This window comes from Natator depressus, chromosome 5, assembly GCF_965152275.1.
Source record: "Natator depressus isolate rNatDep1 chromosome 5, rNatDep2.hap1, whole genome shotgun sequence".
Taxonomy (NCBI): domain Eukaryota; kingdom Metazoa; phylum Chordata; order Testudines; family Cheloniidae; genus Natator; species Natator depressus.
Window position 1 is genome coordinate 118448510 of NC_134238.1, and position 19847 is coordinate 118468356.

The window sequence follows — 19847 nt, forward strand, 5'->3', positions numbered from 1 at the left end:
GGAGGAGTGAGGGCATGGCAGGTTCAGGGGAGGGGACAGGAAGGGGTGGAGTGGGGTGAGGGCCTGTGGCAGAGCCGGGGTTGAGCAGTGAGCACCCCCCAGCACACTGGAAAGTTGGCGCCTGTAGTTCCAGCCGTAGGAATCGGTGCCTATACAAGGAGCCGCATATTAACTTCTGAAGAGCCGCATGTGGCTCTGACACCACAGGGTTGGCCACCCCTGTATAAGCCCATTATGCTTAGTCTGCATCAAATATACTATTTGGCAAGATCACCCAGATTTTGGAAGCTTTTGGGTGAGGTTAGAGAGGAAAAATAGACAGATAAAGAGCCATAAAATTGCCCTGCCTATAGAATTTTACATGAGTGTTTACACACCCCTAATGACCAAATGTACAAACCTTATGGTTTTAAAAAGGGGACAAAACAAGAATACAGTTAGTCTTCATCAAGAAATTTTTGGAAGGGTGTAAGGTATAGTTGGGTTGGTATTTGTTCTTACAGATTTCATGTGAAACTTCTTTAAACAGTGAACTCCAGCTTCACAAGCAAGTAGAACATAAACAATGAACTAAGTCTCTGTTTAACAGATTCACTTTTATTTATAAAAAATGGTAAACTTGTACTAATTTCCTGCCTGATGAAATTATTCCTGAGTTTTAGATGACTGCTGAGGCACAGCAAATAAAACTCTGAAAATTTAGTTACGAAAATTTTTTGCAAGTCAGGTTTATCAGTACTGTACATTGTTCAGCAGCCTTCAGTCATCAATAAACGTTAATCTTCCAGGTCCTTCATTCCTCATCCACCGCCTATATCTCTTCCATCGGGGGTCCATAGCCATTTTCTTCTTTAGCTCTTCCTCTTGTTCTTGCCTGTAGATCTGGATAGGAGGAAGAAAAAGTGACTTTAAATAAAGCCCAAGAAAAAGTCAGCCCTCAAGGAGAGCCTCATACTAGAGGCAAGAGCTATTTCAGCTATTACAATGAATCAAACTGCTGACTTTTTTTTTTTTAAACCACACTCCAGGTTTCTACACAAGAGTCAGGTCAGTCTCAGATTGCTGGTGGGATGCAGAATTTGGCCCATAGCTCCATTAACTTCAGTTGAGTTACTTTGGATTTAGGGTCTATGGTGGTGTAAGAGCAGAATTTGGCTTTATCTCGAATTTATTAAGCAATTACAAGAATGCATTGTAAAACACACAGGAACTTCAGCTAAAAGATGCCTGCTTGTGCAGGAGACAGTACTATTCACAGCAACAAAGATAGGCAATACTCAGGACACTAAGCAAACCCTTTACTATGTAGGAAATATTAAATGTAGTAGCTAGATTCACCGGCTTAACTGTTTCCTCCAGTTGTTTTCATACTTGTGTCCTTCTGTAGTCAAGACTAATTAGACAAATTTTGGAATGTGGTTAAATCTGATGATTTTTTTATTTTTTATCTGTCTAGCTGTGGAAGTAAATGCTTTTATCACCACATTTGATGCATTAGGATTAGAATTATAACTGGATATTTTAATTGCCAGGAAATTCTAAGCAAATGCTGATAGCTATTTTTGGGGGGGTGGGAAGCACTAGTTCAACACTCTAATCTTTAAAATATAATATCCTCAAGGGATACAACAGTACTAAAACACACAAGTTTCAAAGGACCAGTAAATGTTGGCTCTAGACTACAAATTTCCCCTCCATTACTTTATGAGAAAGCCACCATGCCATGTGGAAGTCACCTGTACAGTTAATTTCCCCATTATCAAGACTTCACAAACTTTTTCAAGCCTTATCTAGGTTTGAAATTTGGCACCACTGTTACTGTGATTCTTTCAGTTCCTAGCCTCTTTCTAGTAATACAGTCAATAGGGCTGATCAACAGTGGATAATTGCAGGGTGTCTCAATGGTAACTGAAGTTTTTCTGCACAAGAGATATGAAGAACTCTGCACCCTAGACTGGCTAACTGTAGACACTATGTGGCACACAATATTACAAAATATGAAGTACTGCTCTCAATAGTCATAAGATCATCACAGCAACACAGTAAGGCAGAAAACTTTTAAATACAGATTTACTGTGCTAAAGAACTATAAGGGCTCCTAATGTGTTCTCACTTACAAATTTCTTGGGACAAGGATAATCCTTCACTTGCGTCTTGTACAACAAGGAGAGTCAGTACTTAAATCAAAGTAATAGGCTCTGGAACATCCCCAGGACCAGAGCACAGAACTTGTGTATTCTGTGGAGTCTCTGATCTGGAGCAATGGAGCACCATACTTGAATAAAACAGCCACTGCCCAGCAAGAAGTATGTCAGACCCTGGATTACCAAAAGTCAGAGGAACTACTGAAGGGTAAAGAGGGCAGAGTCAGGAACTAGCTGAATTGGTAGAGTGATAAAAAAACAAAAAAAACCACCCCACAATCTCAAACAGTTACTTTGGAGCAGGGGTTCTCAAACTGGGGATTGGGACCCCTCAGTGGGTTGCGAGGTTATTACATGGGGAGTTGCAAACTGTCAGCCTCCACCCCAATCCCCGATTTGCCTCCAGCATTTATAATGGTGGTGTTAAAAAAGTGTTTTTAATTTATAAGTGGGGGTTGCTTGCCTTGTGAAACGAGTCATCAGTACAAAAGTTTACGAACCACTGCTTTGGAGGGTTTATGGGAGCATTCCCAAGTGCACTGTTTGAAAGATCCAATCTCACCACTCTGCTGTGCTATTCTAGCACATTAATAGATGAGCAAAGACTGTCTTTGGTCAGAAAACCTGAATCTCATTGCCAAAAATCTCCATCTTAATGAGTGATATCTAGAAATGAATCATAGCCTTACATGCAGTACAACCACAATAGATACCATGGGAGAACACCAGATTTTTAGGCTGGGTAAATTGGGCATTTAACGTTAATTTTCACAACATGCCACAACTACTCACCTCATAGTTCTCTCTTATCCATAGCTGCCGTTCCAGAAAAGTCTCTTTCTGATTATCTTCCAGACTGTCAAACTGAGACTGTGACATTTTCATGTATCTGCGTATGATATACAGCTTCTCTTCCTCACCATATTCTTGCCCTTTAATATTAAAACAGTAAATCCACCAACAATACCAAGCTATATACTTGCACAAGTAAAAAGGAGCTAAGAGGATTTGAAATAGAAGGATATCGTATATTTTAGGCTTCTGATAGCCGCCTTTTATATCTATTTTATTTTTGATAATGTCTTTGATTATTTCTTCCTCTTCCTCACGGATTTCTTCCTTAGACCGTCTGTTTTTGCCTTTTTCTTTAGCCCTGTTCAGTAGGCCTTGTTGCCTGGCAATCTCAGATGCTTGTATACGATATTTTGGCACTGTAGCTAGGTAGTTGATGGCCTCGTTGTAGCTACTCCACCAGCTGAAGAACTAGAATATAAAATAGTAATAGCTTGTTAGTTCCAGCAGTAGCTTTAACAAAGAAAACAGAACATAAGAAAATCCACTACCTCTGTTATATAATAATCATATTTAGTAAAAGAGGTAGTATCCCCAGTTTATAGATGCAGAGGGGTGAACTGACTTGCCCAAGGTCTTACAGCAAGTCAGTAGCAACATCCGTGTAAAAACATCCCTACCCTGAAAGGGTCGTCTGTGGGGATTGAAAAGACTTAAGTGTGATTTTCCTGCCTAAACTAAAGGACCAGGTCCCCTTGGCTTAACACCAGTTGCAGACACAAACCTTTTTGTGGGCCAGCTACTGGATGGGGAACAAATGCCACAATGTGTTAGCATTGTTAAACCCAGGATTAGAACTCTGTACTTCTTGGGCTCCAACCCTGTGCTCATTCTGCTAAAGAAAACATATTTCACAATCTAGAATGTACAAGGAAAAGAAGAATCTGATAACATTTCATTTCATTCTTTTTAAAGAGACAGAGTGAGTTTACGACAGTTCTAAGATAGTGCAGGATTAATTTTCATAATCATGTATTATATCAGATGGAAGTTATTTTCATACTGAAGGATTATCCTGTGGATTACATTAGCAACCTTTCCTGCTGATTTTCTCTGTCTCAGTGACAGGTTTTTAACCCCACATTATTAATGAAACCCAGTATACTAGCAACTGTTATGTTTATTCTTACAGAGATACAAAGAAATGACAGAGCAATGGGGGAAAGCTTGTAGGACATATTCTAGAAACTAATTTACCAGAAGCATCATGTCTTGCTACAGAATGACAATAGTTAAGAAAAATGCTTCTCTTCCTTACTTAAGCACTGTGGGGCTCAGCTGCTTATACACTTGTTCGATTAATGTGCAGAATTTCTTTACTCATTAAATACTGCCACAAGCAATGATGGCACAATAGGGAATATATTTTGAGTTTGCTGCTTGACAGAAATTCTATACTTGTCCAGTACAACAGAACTCTATTATGGTGAGATCATTGCTCCCACATACGAACATCACTATCAGCAGAAGTTTGATACAAATGGAATTATGGTTTTCAAACTTCAATGCATTAAATAATTTGGGACCTTAATTCTAATTCTCCAGCTCAGTATCAGGAGATTTCCCCACAGTAGCTAGTCCACATTATGGTATTACAGGACTATAAGTCACTGTTTAGATTGGCACACAATATATCTTAGCTTAAAATGTCACGTTAAACTTTTTCAGTGTTTTGTACTGGACAAAAATGTTCTTAAAGATTTTTAATTATCTTGGATTTGCAACTAAAGCAGTAGTACAGTACATCATAAGTGGCATTAACCCTTTAAAATGGTTAATTAAACAGTTTATGTAGGGCAATCTTATTAGCTTGACAGGATTTGCTTTATGAGACTCAATCCCCTTCCATCTCTTGCTTCATTCTGGAGTTAGGCGGGGACAACAGAAAAAACAAGGATAGCAAGATGAGAAAAAACAGCCTTTTCTTTGCCTAATTTACCCAAATAGTTACCAAAGTCTTACTGGGGCAACACTTCCTTAGTGAAAGATGTGAAGTGCAACTTATGGAAAGATCAACTCTTGCATTAAGGCAATAGCTATAGCAGAGGCAGTAGAGAGCCAAAGAAAGCCAAATGGATTTAGACTTCAGATTTTACTATTTGCAGTTTAGAAAATTTCAGGCAAAAACTAATCTCCCCATTTATACCCAAGGAAAAGAAGGAGAGACAGGTGCAACTTTGCCATCAGAACCAAGTGGACTTGAGGAGAAGTAGAATATGCATAAGCCTTTAGGGATCTACCAGTTCAAGTGAACACGGCTTGGAGGGCAAGAACTCTAGGACAGCTACTGATCTGCAGATGGTGCCATAAGCATTAAGGAATCAAAAGCTCCTAGTTGGGTTATTTGGGGGAAAATGCTTTGACACACATCTGGACCATTAGATAGCAAGGTTCAATAATTTCTTCAGCTACAGCATATTAACTATCGGACATTTTATCTTTTATAAAAGTCTTGAACAAGTAACTCCAATATATGTAATGTTAAGTGTTAACTCTTTTCTTTAAGAAATTTATTCTATTTAAACAATTGTTCAAAGATGTATACAAAGTTATTACCTTATCCAAAACACAATATTTACAAATTTCCATACAGCAAAATACATGCATTTTAAGAGCAAGACTTCATTGATCAATGCTAATTCTTATTTTAATGGCTAATATGAAATCAGGAGCATGATGATTGTTTTAAATACATCAGTCATTATGAACATTCTTTCAAGAAGAATTTCAAAATTAGCTTCTTAAAACACTGATATAAAAACGAGAAATTGACTCAGTCTAACACTGACAAATAATCTAGCTCCTAATGTGGGGATGGACTGTTCAGCCTTTAATTTTCTGAACCACGGAACTTGATTATTTCTCTAGCAGTACAAGATTCTTATCCTTTAAATATATAGTACCAAAAAATCCCTGAACAAACAAGTTAGTACCACTAACTGCCCGGCCATGGTCCAGGATATAGATTTATATGACTGGGCGAATACCTGTCTAGTACACCAACGACAGTAGACAACACTTAAATAGAAACAGTGGAGCCTTCTAATTGTACAATTAAAGAAAAAAAACTCAGTAACTGACTAATGGTAAAGAAATCTAGATTTCAGATTTTACTATTCTCCAGTTTAGAAATTCAATATAAGAATAGTCATAATAAGCATAAATATTTTACCTGAAACATGGAGATAGCACATACAGTGACTAGAATCACTATTCTGACGTCCACTTTAGGTGCCAATCTCCTGCTGTAATAGTGATAATAATGGCTGTAATACTCTTCAGGATGATCCAACATATAGTCATAATCTTTACGTGTTTCTTCATCCTGGCAAGAAAACAGTTAAAATAAAATTTTGTAGGTTCGTATCCTTAAGCTTTTAATCAGTGTCACAGAACATTTCATAAGATGGCTTGGTAGTGAAGTGATTTTTATTTACCAAAATTACTTTAGTGTTACATCATTAACCATAAAACTGCTGTCAAATCTGTGTTAGCCCGATTTCTATATGGAAGATAGAGAACTTTTTTTAAAAATTCAATTTTTAATATTCAGTAGTAAGCTTCTGCTTTCCAGGCATTATGAAAATTCTTCAGATCTTTTCCTGTACTCTGGTAACCTAAACAGATTTATTCTAAAACATATATGTAGCCCTGACTGAATAATGCATACTTGCCCTTGTCTGAAGAAATTTCATTTTGAAACAGTTAAGCATTTGACAGTCACATACTAAGCACACAGTATCAGACAGATGGTATTCATTGGTTCTAATCCATGTCATAGTAAATGTAAGGTGAGGTTTTTTGTTTTGTTTTGAAATACACACTCTTAAAATACAGAGTATGTTTTCCAGTTTTTTGGGGGCAGTCTAATATTAAATGCATCAAGTGACTGGGCTGCTACCATTTCCTTTGGGAGATTTCCATGGCCCAACGGATCTCACTTTTAGCCTAAGCATCTCATCTCTTAATTACATTTAGTCTTAGTTATACCCTTTGTGCCATCCCGCATAATTCTCTTCTTTCTCCCGTAAAATATCTGTAGATTACACTCCTTATCCCTTAGCTGAGGCTAAGCTCAGCTACACCTATTTGGCCATTATAATCTTTCCTCACAAATCCCTTCAACCATTCTGATCCTGCATTCATTACTTTGCTCACTGTTTTAAAGAAATATGCTTAACTTGAAAAGTCTGGAACATTACTTTTAAAAGTTGTTGGGTCATTTCACATACTAGGCTTGTCCTCCCCAATTCCCGCTGCTAATTTATGAATGATTACATTTTACCCTTTTTTTAAAACTATCTTCCTCTTCCCTACTGCTGGGTAATAAAGCCAAACGGGGAAGCAGTGCTGATTCTGCAGTGTTTCCAAAAGCACAAAGTAAACAAACTGTAAAAGTAGATTTTTTCTCTCATCTTTCTTCCAGTTATAAGAATCTCAGACACTACTTGTAACGTTAGTATTAAAAAAAATTCAGAACTGTGATTTTTAAATTGAGAGGATACCTGGATGAACATACCAAATGCAACGATCTAAGCTTCTGGAAGTTGGGCACAGGGGATTAATTTAATTGACTCCAGTGAATATAGTTTGCTACAATTGGAGATGGGGACTACTTCCAGATAAAATACAAGATGTTTATATACCCTTTAGAGCTCTTACACATTTTACTCTACATTATTCATATTTCTTTTCCTTCAGCAGCAACGTTTTACCTTGCCACCCAGTTAGTAGCTTAAAAACTTTAAAGCTAATGATATATAACTCAAATATTGATATAGCAAATGTGTCCACAATAGATCTAGGGATTAGTACATTACAGGAGTTACTGGAAGCTTCAACTGAAAGACAGTACAGTAGAACCTCAGTTATGGACACCTCAGGAATAGAGGTTGTCCGCAACTCTGAAGAGGTTACAGACTTCAGGCACACAGGGGGTTGGGGCTGCATCTGCAGGGAGGGGGTTATCAGGGTTCCAGGCAGGGGAGGGAGGGCTTCTGACCCTCAGGGCTTCAGCCCAGCAGCTCTGCTCCTGGCTTCAGCAGGGGGTGGGGGAGGTAGGTGGCACCAGTGCTTGGGGCTTAAGCTACAGGGGGAGCGCCAGTGCTGAAACCAGCGCTCCCCTCGTTGATAAAGGCCAGTGCCCCAGCACCCCCTGCAGGGCTGAAGACCTGAGCCCCTGCCCCCCCCCCCAGTCTAAAGCCCTGAGTCCTGGTGCTCCTGAGGGTCAGAAGCCTCAAGCGCGCGTGAGAGCACGCACACACACACCCCCCTCTGCCCGGAGCCCTGACACACCCTCCCCCACAGCTGCAGCCCCAACCCCCTGTGTGGCTGAAGCCCTGAGCCTCAGGGCTACAGTCCCGAGGCAGTACAGTATTTGCTGTTTATTTGGTTTTTTGGTCTACGCTGCTGCAGAATTGATGACTTCTGGTTCCACAGGGTGTCCGGTTGATCGGTAAATCCGTAACTCTGGTGTTTGTATCTTAAAGGTTCTACTGTAGTTTATTTGCAAAACCAGAACTACCAGTCTGAATATGCCTCATTTTATTGGTAATGGAATGAAGAAGCCTTCCAAAGGGGGAAAAAAAGGTGTGGAAGAGACTGTACAGTTTGCATGCAGGCCTCAAGTAGCACTATTTTTGAGAGAGAAAACATTGCTTTTGAGCTTAATAGGTAGCCCTATTTGCTTTTGCAAGCAAAGATCCTTGAATTTCTCTCAGCAATGGACTCTTCACAAATAAATAATCCATCTGATGCTTGCTTATTTGGATACCCTTCTGTAGTCTGCAGTGATATTGGCAGGAATAAACAAAACAAAAATTACCAAGTACAGTTTCAGTTACAATTGAAAGGGCACTTCCATTCTACCCTCCTGTTTCTGGTTTGTTTCATTTTTGGAACACTTCCCCTTTGGATTGAAATTTTTCATAGTCAATTTCTTAAAAAATATTTCATTAAGTATTCTGTAAGTGTATAGAACAAGGAAATGAAGTTAAACTACATTGATTTTCCTGATGCTTGTTCAAAGAGTTATGGTAATATCACAATTTTAACTCTGTACTGCTGAATGCTAGCATTATATGAGTATTATTATATGGTCACATAGCATATGGCAAAGTGACATAATCTGGAAAATACAATGGAAACAAAGGGCATTTTTACAGAAGAATGGCCATACTGGGTCAGACCAATGCTTCAGCTACCTCGGTATCCTGTCTTCCAACAGTGGCCAGTGCCAGATGCTTCAGAACAGAACAGAACAGAGCAGTTTATCAAGCGATCCATTCCTCATCGTCTAGTCCCTGCTTCTAGCAGCCAGAGGTTTAGCGACACTCAGAACACAGGGTTGCATCCCTGACTGTCTTGGATAATAGCCATATCGTCTATGAATTAATCTAATTTTTTTTTTAACCCAGTTCTACTTTTGGCCTTCACAACATCCTCTGGCAACAAGTCCCACAGATTCACTGTGAGTTGTGTGTGTAGTACTTCCTTATGTTTTAAATCCGCTGCCTATTAATTTCACTGGGTGACCCGTGGGTCTTCTATTATGTGAAGGGGTAAACAACACTTCCTTATTCACTTTCTCAACACCATTTATGATTTTATAGACCTCTATCTTATCCCCCCCAGCCCCCAATTTGTCTCTTTTCCAAGATGAACAGTCCCAGTCTCTTTAATCTCTCCTCATACAGAAGCTGTTCCATACCCCGAATAATGTACTTTTTCCAATTCTAATATATATTTTTTGAGATGGAGCAACCAAAACTGCACGCAGTATTCGAGGGGTAGCCATACCATGGATTTATATAGTGGCATTATGATGTTTTCTGTCTTATCTATCCCTTTTCCTAATTGTTAGATTTTTTTTTTTTTTTTACTGCTGCTGCATATTTAGCAGAGAACTAGCCACAATCACATCACTTTCTTGAGTAGTAACAGCTAATTTAGACCCCATCATTTTGATATATAGTTGGAATTATGTTTTCCAATATGCATTACTTTGCATTTATCAACATTCAATTTCATCTTCTACTTTGTCACCCAGTTTTGTGAGGTCCTTTTTAACTCTTCACAGACTTAGCTGTCTTGAGTAATTTTGTATCATCTCCAAATTTTGCCACCTCACTGTTTACCCTTTTTCCAGATCATTTATGAATATGAATAACAGCACTGGTCCCAGTACAGATCCTTGAGGAACCCCACTGTTCACCTCTCTCCTCTGTGAAAACTGACCATTTGCTCCAACCCTTTGTTTTCTATCTTTTAACCAGTTACTGATCCATGAGAGGACCTTCACTCTTATCCTATGACTCCTTATTTTGCTTAAGAACCTTTGGTGAGGGACCCTGTCAAAGGCTTTCTGAAAGTCCAAGTATACTACATCCACCGGATTACTCTCGTGCATACATTTGTTGAACCCTCGAAGAATTCTAATAGATTGGTGATGCAGGATTTCCCTTTTACAAAAAGCAGTGTTGACTCTTCCCCAACATATTGTGTTCATCTGTGTGTCTGATATTCTATTCTTTGCTAGAGTTCAGGGATCCGCAACCTTTGGCATGTGACCCATCAGGGTAAGCCCCTGGCAGGCCGGGACGGTTTGTTTACCTGCTGCGTCCGCAGGTTCGGCCAATCGCAGCTCCCACTGGCTGCAGTACACCGCTCCAGGCCAAATGGGGACTGTGGGAAGCGGCGCGGGCCAAGGGATGTGCTGGCTGCCTTTCCTGCAGCCCCCATTGGCCTGGAGCAGCAAACTGTGGCCAGTGAGAGCTGCGATCGGCTGAACCTGCAGATGCAGCAGGTAAACAAACCGGCCCAGCCTGCCAGGGGCTTACCCTGACAGGCCACGTGCCAAAGGTTAGCAATCCCTGCTATAGTTTCAACCAATTTGCCTGGTACTGCAGTTAGGTTTAGCGTCTTTTGCCCAGCATTGCCTCTGGAGCCTTTTAAAAAAAAAAATTGGATCACATTAGCTATCTGCTAGTCATCTGGTACAGAGGCTGATTCAAGTGATAGGTTACATACCACAGTTAGTAGTTCTGCATTTTCATATCAGCTCCTTCAGAAATCTTGGGTGAATTTCATCTGGTCTTGGGGACTTACTGTTTAATCTATCCATTTGTTACAAAACCTCCTCTTATTGTCACCTCAAACTGGGACAGTTCCTCAGATGTGTTACCTAAAAAGAATGTCTCAGCCATGGGAATCTCCCTCACATCCTCTGCAGTGAAGACCAAAGCAATCATTTAGCTTCTCCCCAATGATCTTGTCTTCTCTGAGTGCTCCTTTAGCGCCTTGATCATCCAGTGGCCCACCGATTGTTTGGCAGACTAGCTGCTTCCAATGTATTTAAAAAATTGTTACTGTCAGGTTTTGTCTTTCACTAGCTGCTCTTCAAATTCTTTTTTGGACTGCCTAATTATACTTTTACACTTCACTTGTCAGAGTTTATATTCCGTTCTATTTTCCTCAGTTGGATTTGACTTCCAATTTTTAAAGCATGTCTTTTGTCTCTAACTACCTCTTTTACTCTCTTTAGCAATGCTGGCATTTTTTTGGTGGTCTTCCTTTTTTTTCCCCTTCCCTATTTGTGGTACATATATAGCTTGAACATCCATTATGGTATTTTTAAAAAGTTTCCATGCAACTTGCAGGTATTTCACTCCTGACTGATCCTTTTAATTTCTATTTAACTAGCCTCCTCATTTTTGTTTAGTTGCCCTTTTTGAAGTTAAATGCTACTGTGGCAGGTTCCTTTGGCATTTCTCTCCCACTCCACACACAAGGATGTTAAATTTAATTTTTCTCTCCGGTGTTCCTCCAGTAAGATTATAAAATGACAGCTATATTGGAATGTCTAAAATGCACCTTTTTCTATAGCCTTCAGATACAAAATGTTATACTTTGCACTGTAGCGCAACGCCATTTATCCAAAGTGTTTAGGGGTCATCCAAATAGATTGTTACTTATTTGGTCTTTTGTGGTGAATTTATATGGGCAGGGGGGAAAGAGAAAATGGAGAGTCTTCATTCCCAGCTGCACAGATTAATCATTTATTGAGAAAGCAAAGAATGTACAAATACTTATGATGAATCTCCTATTACAAGAAATTATATTAATAGGCTGCTGCAAATAAGATCCAGACAAATCAGCACAAATCATACCCTAAGACAAAAATACCACAATGCATTCTTCACACATGTACCCTTTCATCCACTAGGTGAGAATATCCTGCCCAGGAAAGAGGAAAAGCATAACTTCTGTAGGAGCTGTACTTCTAGGGATTTCTTCTACTATAGCTGTCACACAGGCAAAAAGAAAAGGAGTACTTGTGGCACCTTTAGAGACTAACAAATTTATTTGAGCATAAGCTTTCGTGAGTGAGCTGTAGCTCACGAAAGCTTATGCTCAAATAAATTTGTTAGTCTCTAAAGTGCCACAAGTACTCCTTTTCTTTTTGCGGATACAGACTAACACGGCTGCTACTCTGACACAGGTAAAAGACAGTCATGTATGCAGTTTTCTTCTGTAGATTTTTTTGGGGGGGGCGGAAGGAGTGATATCTGGATTAATGGAGCTGGCTCCCTCCCCCTAACTCCTCATACTCTGCAGAAGCCAAAATGGGGAACCCTACAGAGTGGGGAGGCAGAAGTAGCACTCATCTTGTATCTACCCATCCTGAAGGCTCTTATCAGCCCAGAGATGTGGAGCAGAGCACGAGGCTTTAAACGTACCCTACAACTAGAAACTAGCCTCCTATGAGACCATGTCATCTAGGAGCTAATATCTGCACCAAACATGCACCTGCCTCCTTATTTTACACCCAAGTTTAACTGTACCCCACAAAGTTGTGGGTCCCACTTTTTCATCACTGTAAGTTAGTTATGTATGAAATGCAGAATTGTAAGATACATGTTTTGAAAAGGGTTAGGATGCAAGTAATCTTTACTTTACACAGTTGTGATGTGGTCCCCATGCTAACAGCTATTTCAAAAGTGCGATTAATATTAACAAAATGATTCTTCTTTTATTTTACTTTACCTACACTTACTTTTCTCATGTTTCCTCCCAACCCAACCCCATCCTTTACATCAATTTACTCTAGTGGAGCCCTAGTCTTCTAGCCACAAAACAGGGCAGCTGCTCTGTCTGCTTCCACCATGTTGCCCCACCAGTTTCTCAACCCCGACCACAGCTAGTGGACAGTGACTCAGCCCCTCTCTGCTGAGGATGCCAACAAAGATGTGAGTTACTGCCAATTGCAGAGGCTGGATTTTGATACCTGGCCACTGCCCCATGACCAGACAGGCCTGCTGATGGGAACAGGATCCCCACCGCAACCAACCGGGGCTGGACCCCAGCTGTGAGCCAAGTCCCAGAGCCACCCGGTCACCATCCCCATACACCTCACTGCGACCCCTGGCATCACCCCGGCCCCTGACCTGGGGCGCTCCCCTCCGGCCTGGGACACACCCCACCTCCTGCACCACCATCTGCTGCCTCCCTCTTATTGCCCTCCTCTCCCCCAGCCCAGCCCAGCCCCTACTCCCTCAGTCTGGGGAACCCCGCAGCCCTTCTCCCCCGCCCCCCAGCAAGTGTCACCCCTGCCCCCACTCTACCCCCCAGGTCCACCCCTTCCCACCACCTACTCCTTCTCCCTCAGCTTTCCCCAGCCTGACCCCTCGGCTGGCGGCCCCCCCAGGGAGCCCCCGGCCCCCACGCCCGCTCCCCCCGCCCGAGGACTCCCCTCCCGCTCGCCCCCCGCGGTGTCTCTTACCGGAGCGGCTCCGGCCGGGGCAGCGGTCCCGCTCTCTCACCTTGAGGGTCTCGTAGGCGGTGGCGATGAGCAGGAACTTCTCGTGCGCCGTCTGCAGGGTCTCGCCGCCGGGCCCGGCCGGCTCCCCGCGGTGCCGGTCCGGATGGTACTGGCGGGCGAGCTGCCGGTAGGCGCGGGCGATCTCGGCCTTGCCCGCGGCCCGGCTGACGCCCAGCACGTCGTAGCACACCTGCCGCCCGCAGTACAGGCCCTCGATCAGGGCCTGGGCCGGCCGCGGGGCCAGCGCCGCCGCCGCCAGCAGCCACCACAGCAGCCAGCGCCGGCCCCGCGCGCCGCCCCACAGCGCCAGCGCCGCCGCCGCCATGTCCGCCCGAGCAAACCGCCGCGGGCCAGCGCCGCGCATGCGCACTGCCCCTGGGCGGGGCCAAGCCAATGAACGTGGCCACAGGGAGGAGCCGCAGCCCGGAGGAGCTGGCGCGGGGGCGGGGCGGCGCCAGAGGGGAGGAGCCAGGGAAGTAAAGGGGCGGGGTTTGGTGACGAGGGCGGACCGGGCCTGAGGTATGGGGAAGGCGGAACAAAGGGAGGGTTGAGGGCGGAGCCAGATAGGGGCGGGGCTATCAGAGGGAGGCCCTATTGGGTACTGGGAAGTGGGCGGGCGGAAGCGTGCGCCGTGGGCAGAACCAAGCGAGGGGGTGGAGCCAGGGGGAATCACAACGTGGCTTCCCGGTGTGGAGACACGCCCCGCCTCTTCTCCGACGCCTTAGCCTCGGCCAGGTGCCCAGGTGGGCAAAATTCTTCCTCCAGCCCCACTGGGAACTAGGAAGCCCGGTGCCATTCAAGGATCGTCAGGGGCTGCCCACAAAGCAGGCGACACATTTTGGGGTGATTTGCAAGATCCAGCCAGCCACCCCTTGTAACACTTCCTAAAAGTGAAAGAAAACACACAAAATTAGGGACCCGCACAGATACTGCCTTATGTAATTTATGGGCAGCCCCGAAGAGAATTTTTGGGGAAATAGGGGACAGCGCCCCCCAATGCACTAGTTCTGTACAGGTTTCAGAGTAGCAGCCGTGTTAGTCTGTATTCGCAAAAAGAAAAGGAGTACTTGTGGCACCTTAGAGACTAACCAATTTATTTGAGCATGACCTTTCGTGAGCTACAGCTCACTTCATCGGATGCATACTGTGGAAAATACAGAAGATGTTTTTATACACACAAACCATGAAAAAATGGGTGTTTATCACTACAAAAGGTTTTCTCTCCCCGCACCCTACTCTCCTGCTGGTAATAGCTTATGTGAAGCGATCACTCTCCTTACAATGTGTATGATAATCAAGGTGGGCCATTTCCAGCACAAATCCAGGTTTTCTCCCCCACCCCCACCCCACTCTCCTGTTGGTAATAGCTTATCTAAAGTGATCACTGTGTATTGTAAGGAAAGTGAAACATTTTCTGTATTTTCCACAGTATGCATCCGATGAAGTGAGCTGTAGCTCATGAAAGCTTATGCTCAAATAAATTGGTTAGTCTCTAAGGTGCCACAAGTACTCCTTTAGTTCTGTACAGTCATACATTTTTATTACAGCATAGGAGCCCTTTCAGCATTATTGCCTGAAAATAATGTTTTTAAGCAGAACAGATGCTTCTTAATACCCCTATATTGTATATATATGAGACATTAGGTACTTCATAAAGGAAACAGGAGGAGTGTTTACCCTCCTGGACAATTTTATTAAAGTGACAGTGTCTTACAGCATGTTCTCTAGTGAAAGGAAAGTAAATCTCTGACAAATGGAACATCCCTTCACTGGAGTCAGCACAGGAAAAATGGACACAAGCAGTTTCAGAAGTTGTGCCCAAATCCAAACACATCCACCAAACCTGAATTCTTTCTAGTACATGGTATTTTGCTGGTGAACGGTTCTGTCATCCTGGATGTATCTGCCCTGCAGAGTTAGCTTGAGTCAGAGCAGCCACACTGCAAAATTACACTCAAGTTGCACAGAGTGAGCTGATCAGCAGCACCAAGTGGCTGCATTTCCACTTAATTATTAGCTTGACTGTCCGCAGCAGTCAAGCTTTCACCCACACCCCCTGATGGGCCTGCTAGCTGGAGTTTAAAGCACTAACTAACTTAAGCTAGAGACTTTTATGTGTGGACAGGAGTCAGGGTAAGGGCCACACTCAAATTATACCTCCAGCTAACACTGCAGTGAAAGTGAGCCCTAAGACTATGTCTACACTTCCACGGTAAATTGACCTAAGCTACGCAACTCCAGCTATGCTATTCACATAGCCAGAGTCGACGTAGCTTAGGTCGACTTACCGCGGGGTCCACACTATGCTGGGTCGACGGGAGATACTCTCCTGTCGACTTACCTTACTCTTCTCGTTTGGGGAGCAATCTGCGGTCAATTTGGCAGGTCTTCACTAGTCCCGCTAAATCAACCCTGGTGCACCGATCCCTGGAGCATCGATCCAGGGGGTAGAGTAGACATAGCCTAAGAGTTAGCAAGATGGTTATTGTGCAAGGTGCTTTCCATACACAGAGGAAAACAGTCATTGGCCGAAAGAGCAGACAACCTTAGGCTATGTCTACGCTACAGAGTTTTGTCGACAAAAGTTATTCCACTTTAATTAAATTGCTTTATTTAAACCGCTGTTGGTTGTCCACGCTATTCTCCTTGTGTTGGCAGACCACATCCACACTAACAGCTCTTGCATCAACACAGAGAGCAGTGCACTGTGGGTAGCTATCCCACTGTGCAACTGGCTGCAGGGTGCTTGGGAAGGGTTTGCAATGCCTCATGGGGCAGGTACAGCATCACATGATGCAGGTTTCTCAATCCCGTATTCCATGGGCATTATACTAGATTGCCAGCTGCTTTTCAATTGAAGAGGGTGGGGGAGGCAAGAGTGTGTGACAGGGAGTGTGTGGGGGGGGGGAGTGAGACAAAGACTAGTGTGTGTTGGGGGAGTGTGTGTATGTGAGAGAGAGTGTGTGTTGGGGAAGAGTGAGTGTGTCAGCAGCATGCTGTCTCTTTAAGTTCAGACAGTGGCCAGAAGCAACCAGTCTTGAGGCAGGGGGACACCCCCCTATCAGCCATCGCCTCCCTCCCTGACTATAACGGGGTTCAAAAGGGAGCTAGATAGATTCATGGAAGATAGATCCATCAATGGCTATTAGCCAGGATGGGCAGGAAAGGTGTCCCTAGCCTCTGTTTGTCAGAAGCTGGGATTGGGTGACAGGGGATGGATCACTTGATGATTACCTGTCTGTTCATTCCCTCTGGGGCACCTGGCATTGGCCACTGTCAGAGGACAGGATACTGGGCTTGATGGATCTTTGGTCTGACCCAGTATGGCCGTTCTTATGGCTCTCCACGGAACAGCAGTCCTTCCGCATCCCCCCCACCCCCCACACCCCAGCAGCAGCCTGCCTGCTGCTGTGTTCCTATTGCCCTGGGAGAGCAGGATTTCAGGTTAATGATTTGCTGTTTTGCAACCACATGCTCAGCTGTCAGAATTTCCTGGAGCTTTGAAAGGGGAGGGGTGCATGCATAGCTGTATGCAGTGCAGCCAAGTTCAAAGCAGTGAGCAGTCACGGTGGACACTGTGGGATACTGGGGGAGGCCAGTTATGGCAACATAACGAAATGGCAGTGTCTACACCGACGCTTTGTTGCTTTAACTTCGCCGCAAAAAGCTCTATGCCTCTCATCAAAGTGGTTTTATTTTGTCGGCAAAACAGGAGAGTTTTGGTGACAAAAGTAGCATTATAGTGTGTACACCTCCACTATTTTGTCAGCAAAAGTTGCCTTTTTCCAACAAAACGGTGTGGTGCAGGCCAGGCTTTAGGCTGGGTCTACACTAGAAACACTACAGCAGCACCCCTGCTGCTGGGCCACTGTAGTGTAGACACTCACCACAGCAATAGAAGGGTTTCTTCTGTCACTGTGGTAAATCCACCTCTGTGAGAGGCGGTACCTAGTTTGATGGAACATCAGCCACACTATCAGAGGCTCGTTCACCTGCACATCTACCAACGTGATACATGCCATCATGTGCCAGCAATGCCCCTCTGCCATGTACATTGGTCAAACTGGACAGTCTCTACGTAAAAGAATAAATGGACACAAATCAGACGTCAAGAATTATAACATTCATAAACCAGTCGGAGAACACTTCAATCTCTGGTCACTCAACTTCTGATCTAAAAGTGACTATTCTTCAACAAAAAAACTTCAAAAACAGACTCCAACGAGAGACTGCTGAATTGGAATTAATTTGCAAATTGGATACAATTAACTTAGGCTTGAATAGAGACTGGGAGTGGTTGAGTCATTATACAAAGTAAAACTATTTCCCCTTGTTTATTCCTCTCTCCCCCCACTGGTCCTCAGACGTTCTTGTTGACTCCTGGAAACGGCCCACCTTGATTATCACTTCAAAAGGTTTTCTCTCCCCCCACCCCACTCTCCTGCTGGTAATAGCTCATCTTAAGTGATCACTCTCCTTACAATGCGTATGATAAACACCCATTTTTTCATGGTCTGTGTGTATATAAATCTCCTCACTGTATTTTCCACTTTATGCATCCGATGAAGTGAGCTGTAGCTCATGAAAGCTTATGCTCAAATAAATTGGTTAGTCTCTAAGGTGCCACAAGTACTCCTTTTCTTTTTGCGAATACAGACTAACACGGCTGTTGCTCTGAAAATTGTCCTAGTGGTGTCTCCACTGCACCAGAGTTTAGTTTGACTTAATTACATTATACAGGGCATGACATTTTTCTGTGCTGAGCAATGTAGTTAAGCTGGCCTAATTTTCTTGTGTAGACCAGGTGTAAGTCTCTGATCCTGCATTTGGATCAGTGTAGACAGATGCTTTCACTTGACTTCAATGGGGTTCTGTACAGACACCGGTGTCTACGTATGTAGATCCAAGCCTAAACATGGATAGTAGTGCGGAATTGGATGCCTTTCAGGGGGTTGATTTTTCTTATATGTTGGGTCTATTTAGCCTCAGGATAGTTTGTAACTTTTGAGCACTGGTACCTGCAAGAACTTTCAAGTTCTATCTGCAGGTGACAATTTCTAACTGCTGTGTGGCTGGGGTTTTTTATGATGTTTATTAATCTTAAGACTCTGCAGGTTTGGCCACTGAGTAGGGCCAATATTTATATTTTTGTTTAGCTGTTATCTGGAGAATTTAGCTAAGTCTACTGGTTGCAGTACAACTGTTCTACACCCAACGTACATATTTAAGCCCAGATCCTGAAAAGATCCACGTGAGCAAACCTCTGTGAGGTCAGTGCTACACAGTCAAAAAAGTCTAATCCAAAACCCTGAAGCTAACTCAAAGACTCCTATTGACTTTAAACAGCTTTCAGTCAATGCCAAAGATTCACATAAACAACAAGGCGCCCAGTGGCACCTTAAAGACTAAAGATTCACATGTATGACTGGGTCCCTTGACAGGCCTAAGGATTGAAGCTGTAAGATCTTCAGGCCAGGGACGCTGTTTTCCTGTTTTTATTTTAAACAGTTCCATGAACACTACCGGTGCCTAGCAAATAAGGAGAATGTTTACACTCATGTTAACGAAAACATCCAAGTGCAACGGCAGCACACGTGTGCAAAAGGAATCTTGCAACACTTCCACCCAGCCAGGGCGACATGGTTCTTCGGAGAGATCCATGTAAGGCAGGGCCATTGTCCTCCCGCGTTCGCCGGCAGCTAGAACAAAGAGGCGCCTCCCATGATCGGGGCACTGATTAATTAAGGAAGCCTTTTCTTTTCCTGCCTCACGAGCGGCCAGCATGCAAGGATCAGGCGTCTGGCCCTTTGCAAGGCGGGCGGCCCAATCAGTGCAATCTTGAAGCCGTGTGGCAACTTCAAGAGCACGGCCCCAAACCCTCCCCGCTGCGTTCCCCCCCCGGGGGAGGGCAGTTACCAGCCGAACTGCGGGGCGAGCGCTGACGCCGCGGGTGGCCACGCACGAGCAGGGGCACGCGTGGCTCCGCAGGATCGGGCCCTGCCCTTGCACCCCCGGCCCCGGCGCCGGGCCGC

General features: G+C 43.8%; 1 protein-coding gene across 1 annotated transcript; it reads right to left on the bottom strand.

Annotated features, from left to right (window-relative positions):
* Positions 1-14146, bottom strand: DNAJC25 (DnaJ heat shock protein family (Hsp40) member C25). Its single transcript, XM_074952114.1, has 4 exons — positions 13817-14146; positions 6169-6321; positions 2937-3407; positions 1-882 (listed from the first exon to the last, which is right to left on the bottom strand). Exons 1-4 carry the CDS (start codon positions 14138-14140, stop codon positions 760-762), a joined length of 1071 nt encoding a protein of 356 aa, XP_074808215.1. The 5' UTR covers positions 14141-14146; the 3' UTR covers positions 1-759.
* Positions 14147-19847: the final 5701 nt, after the last annotated feature.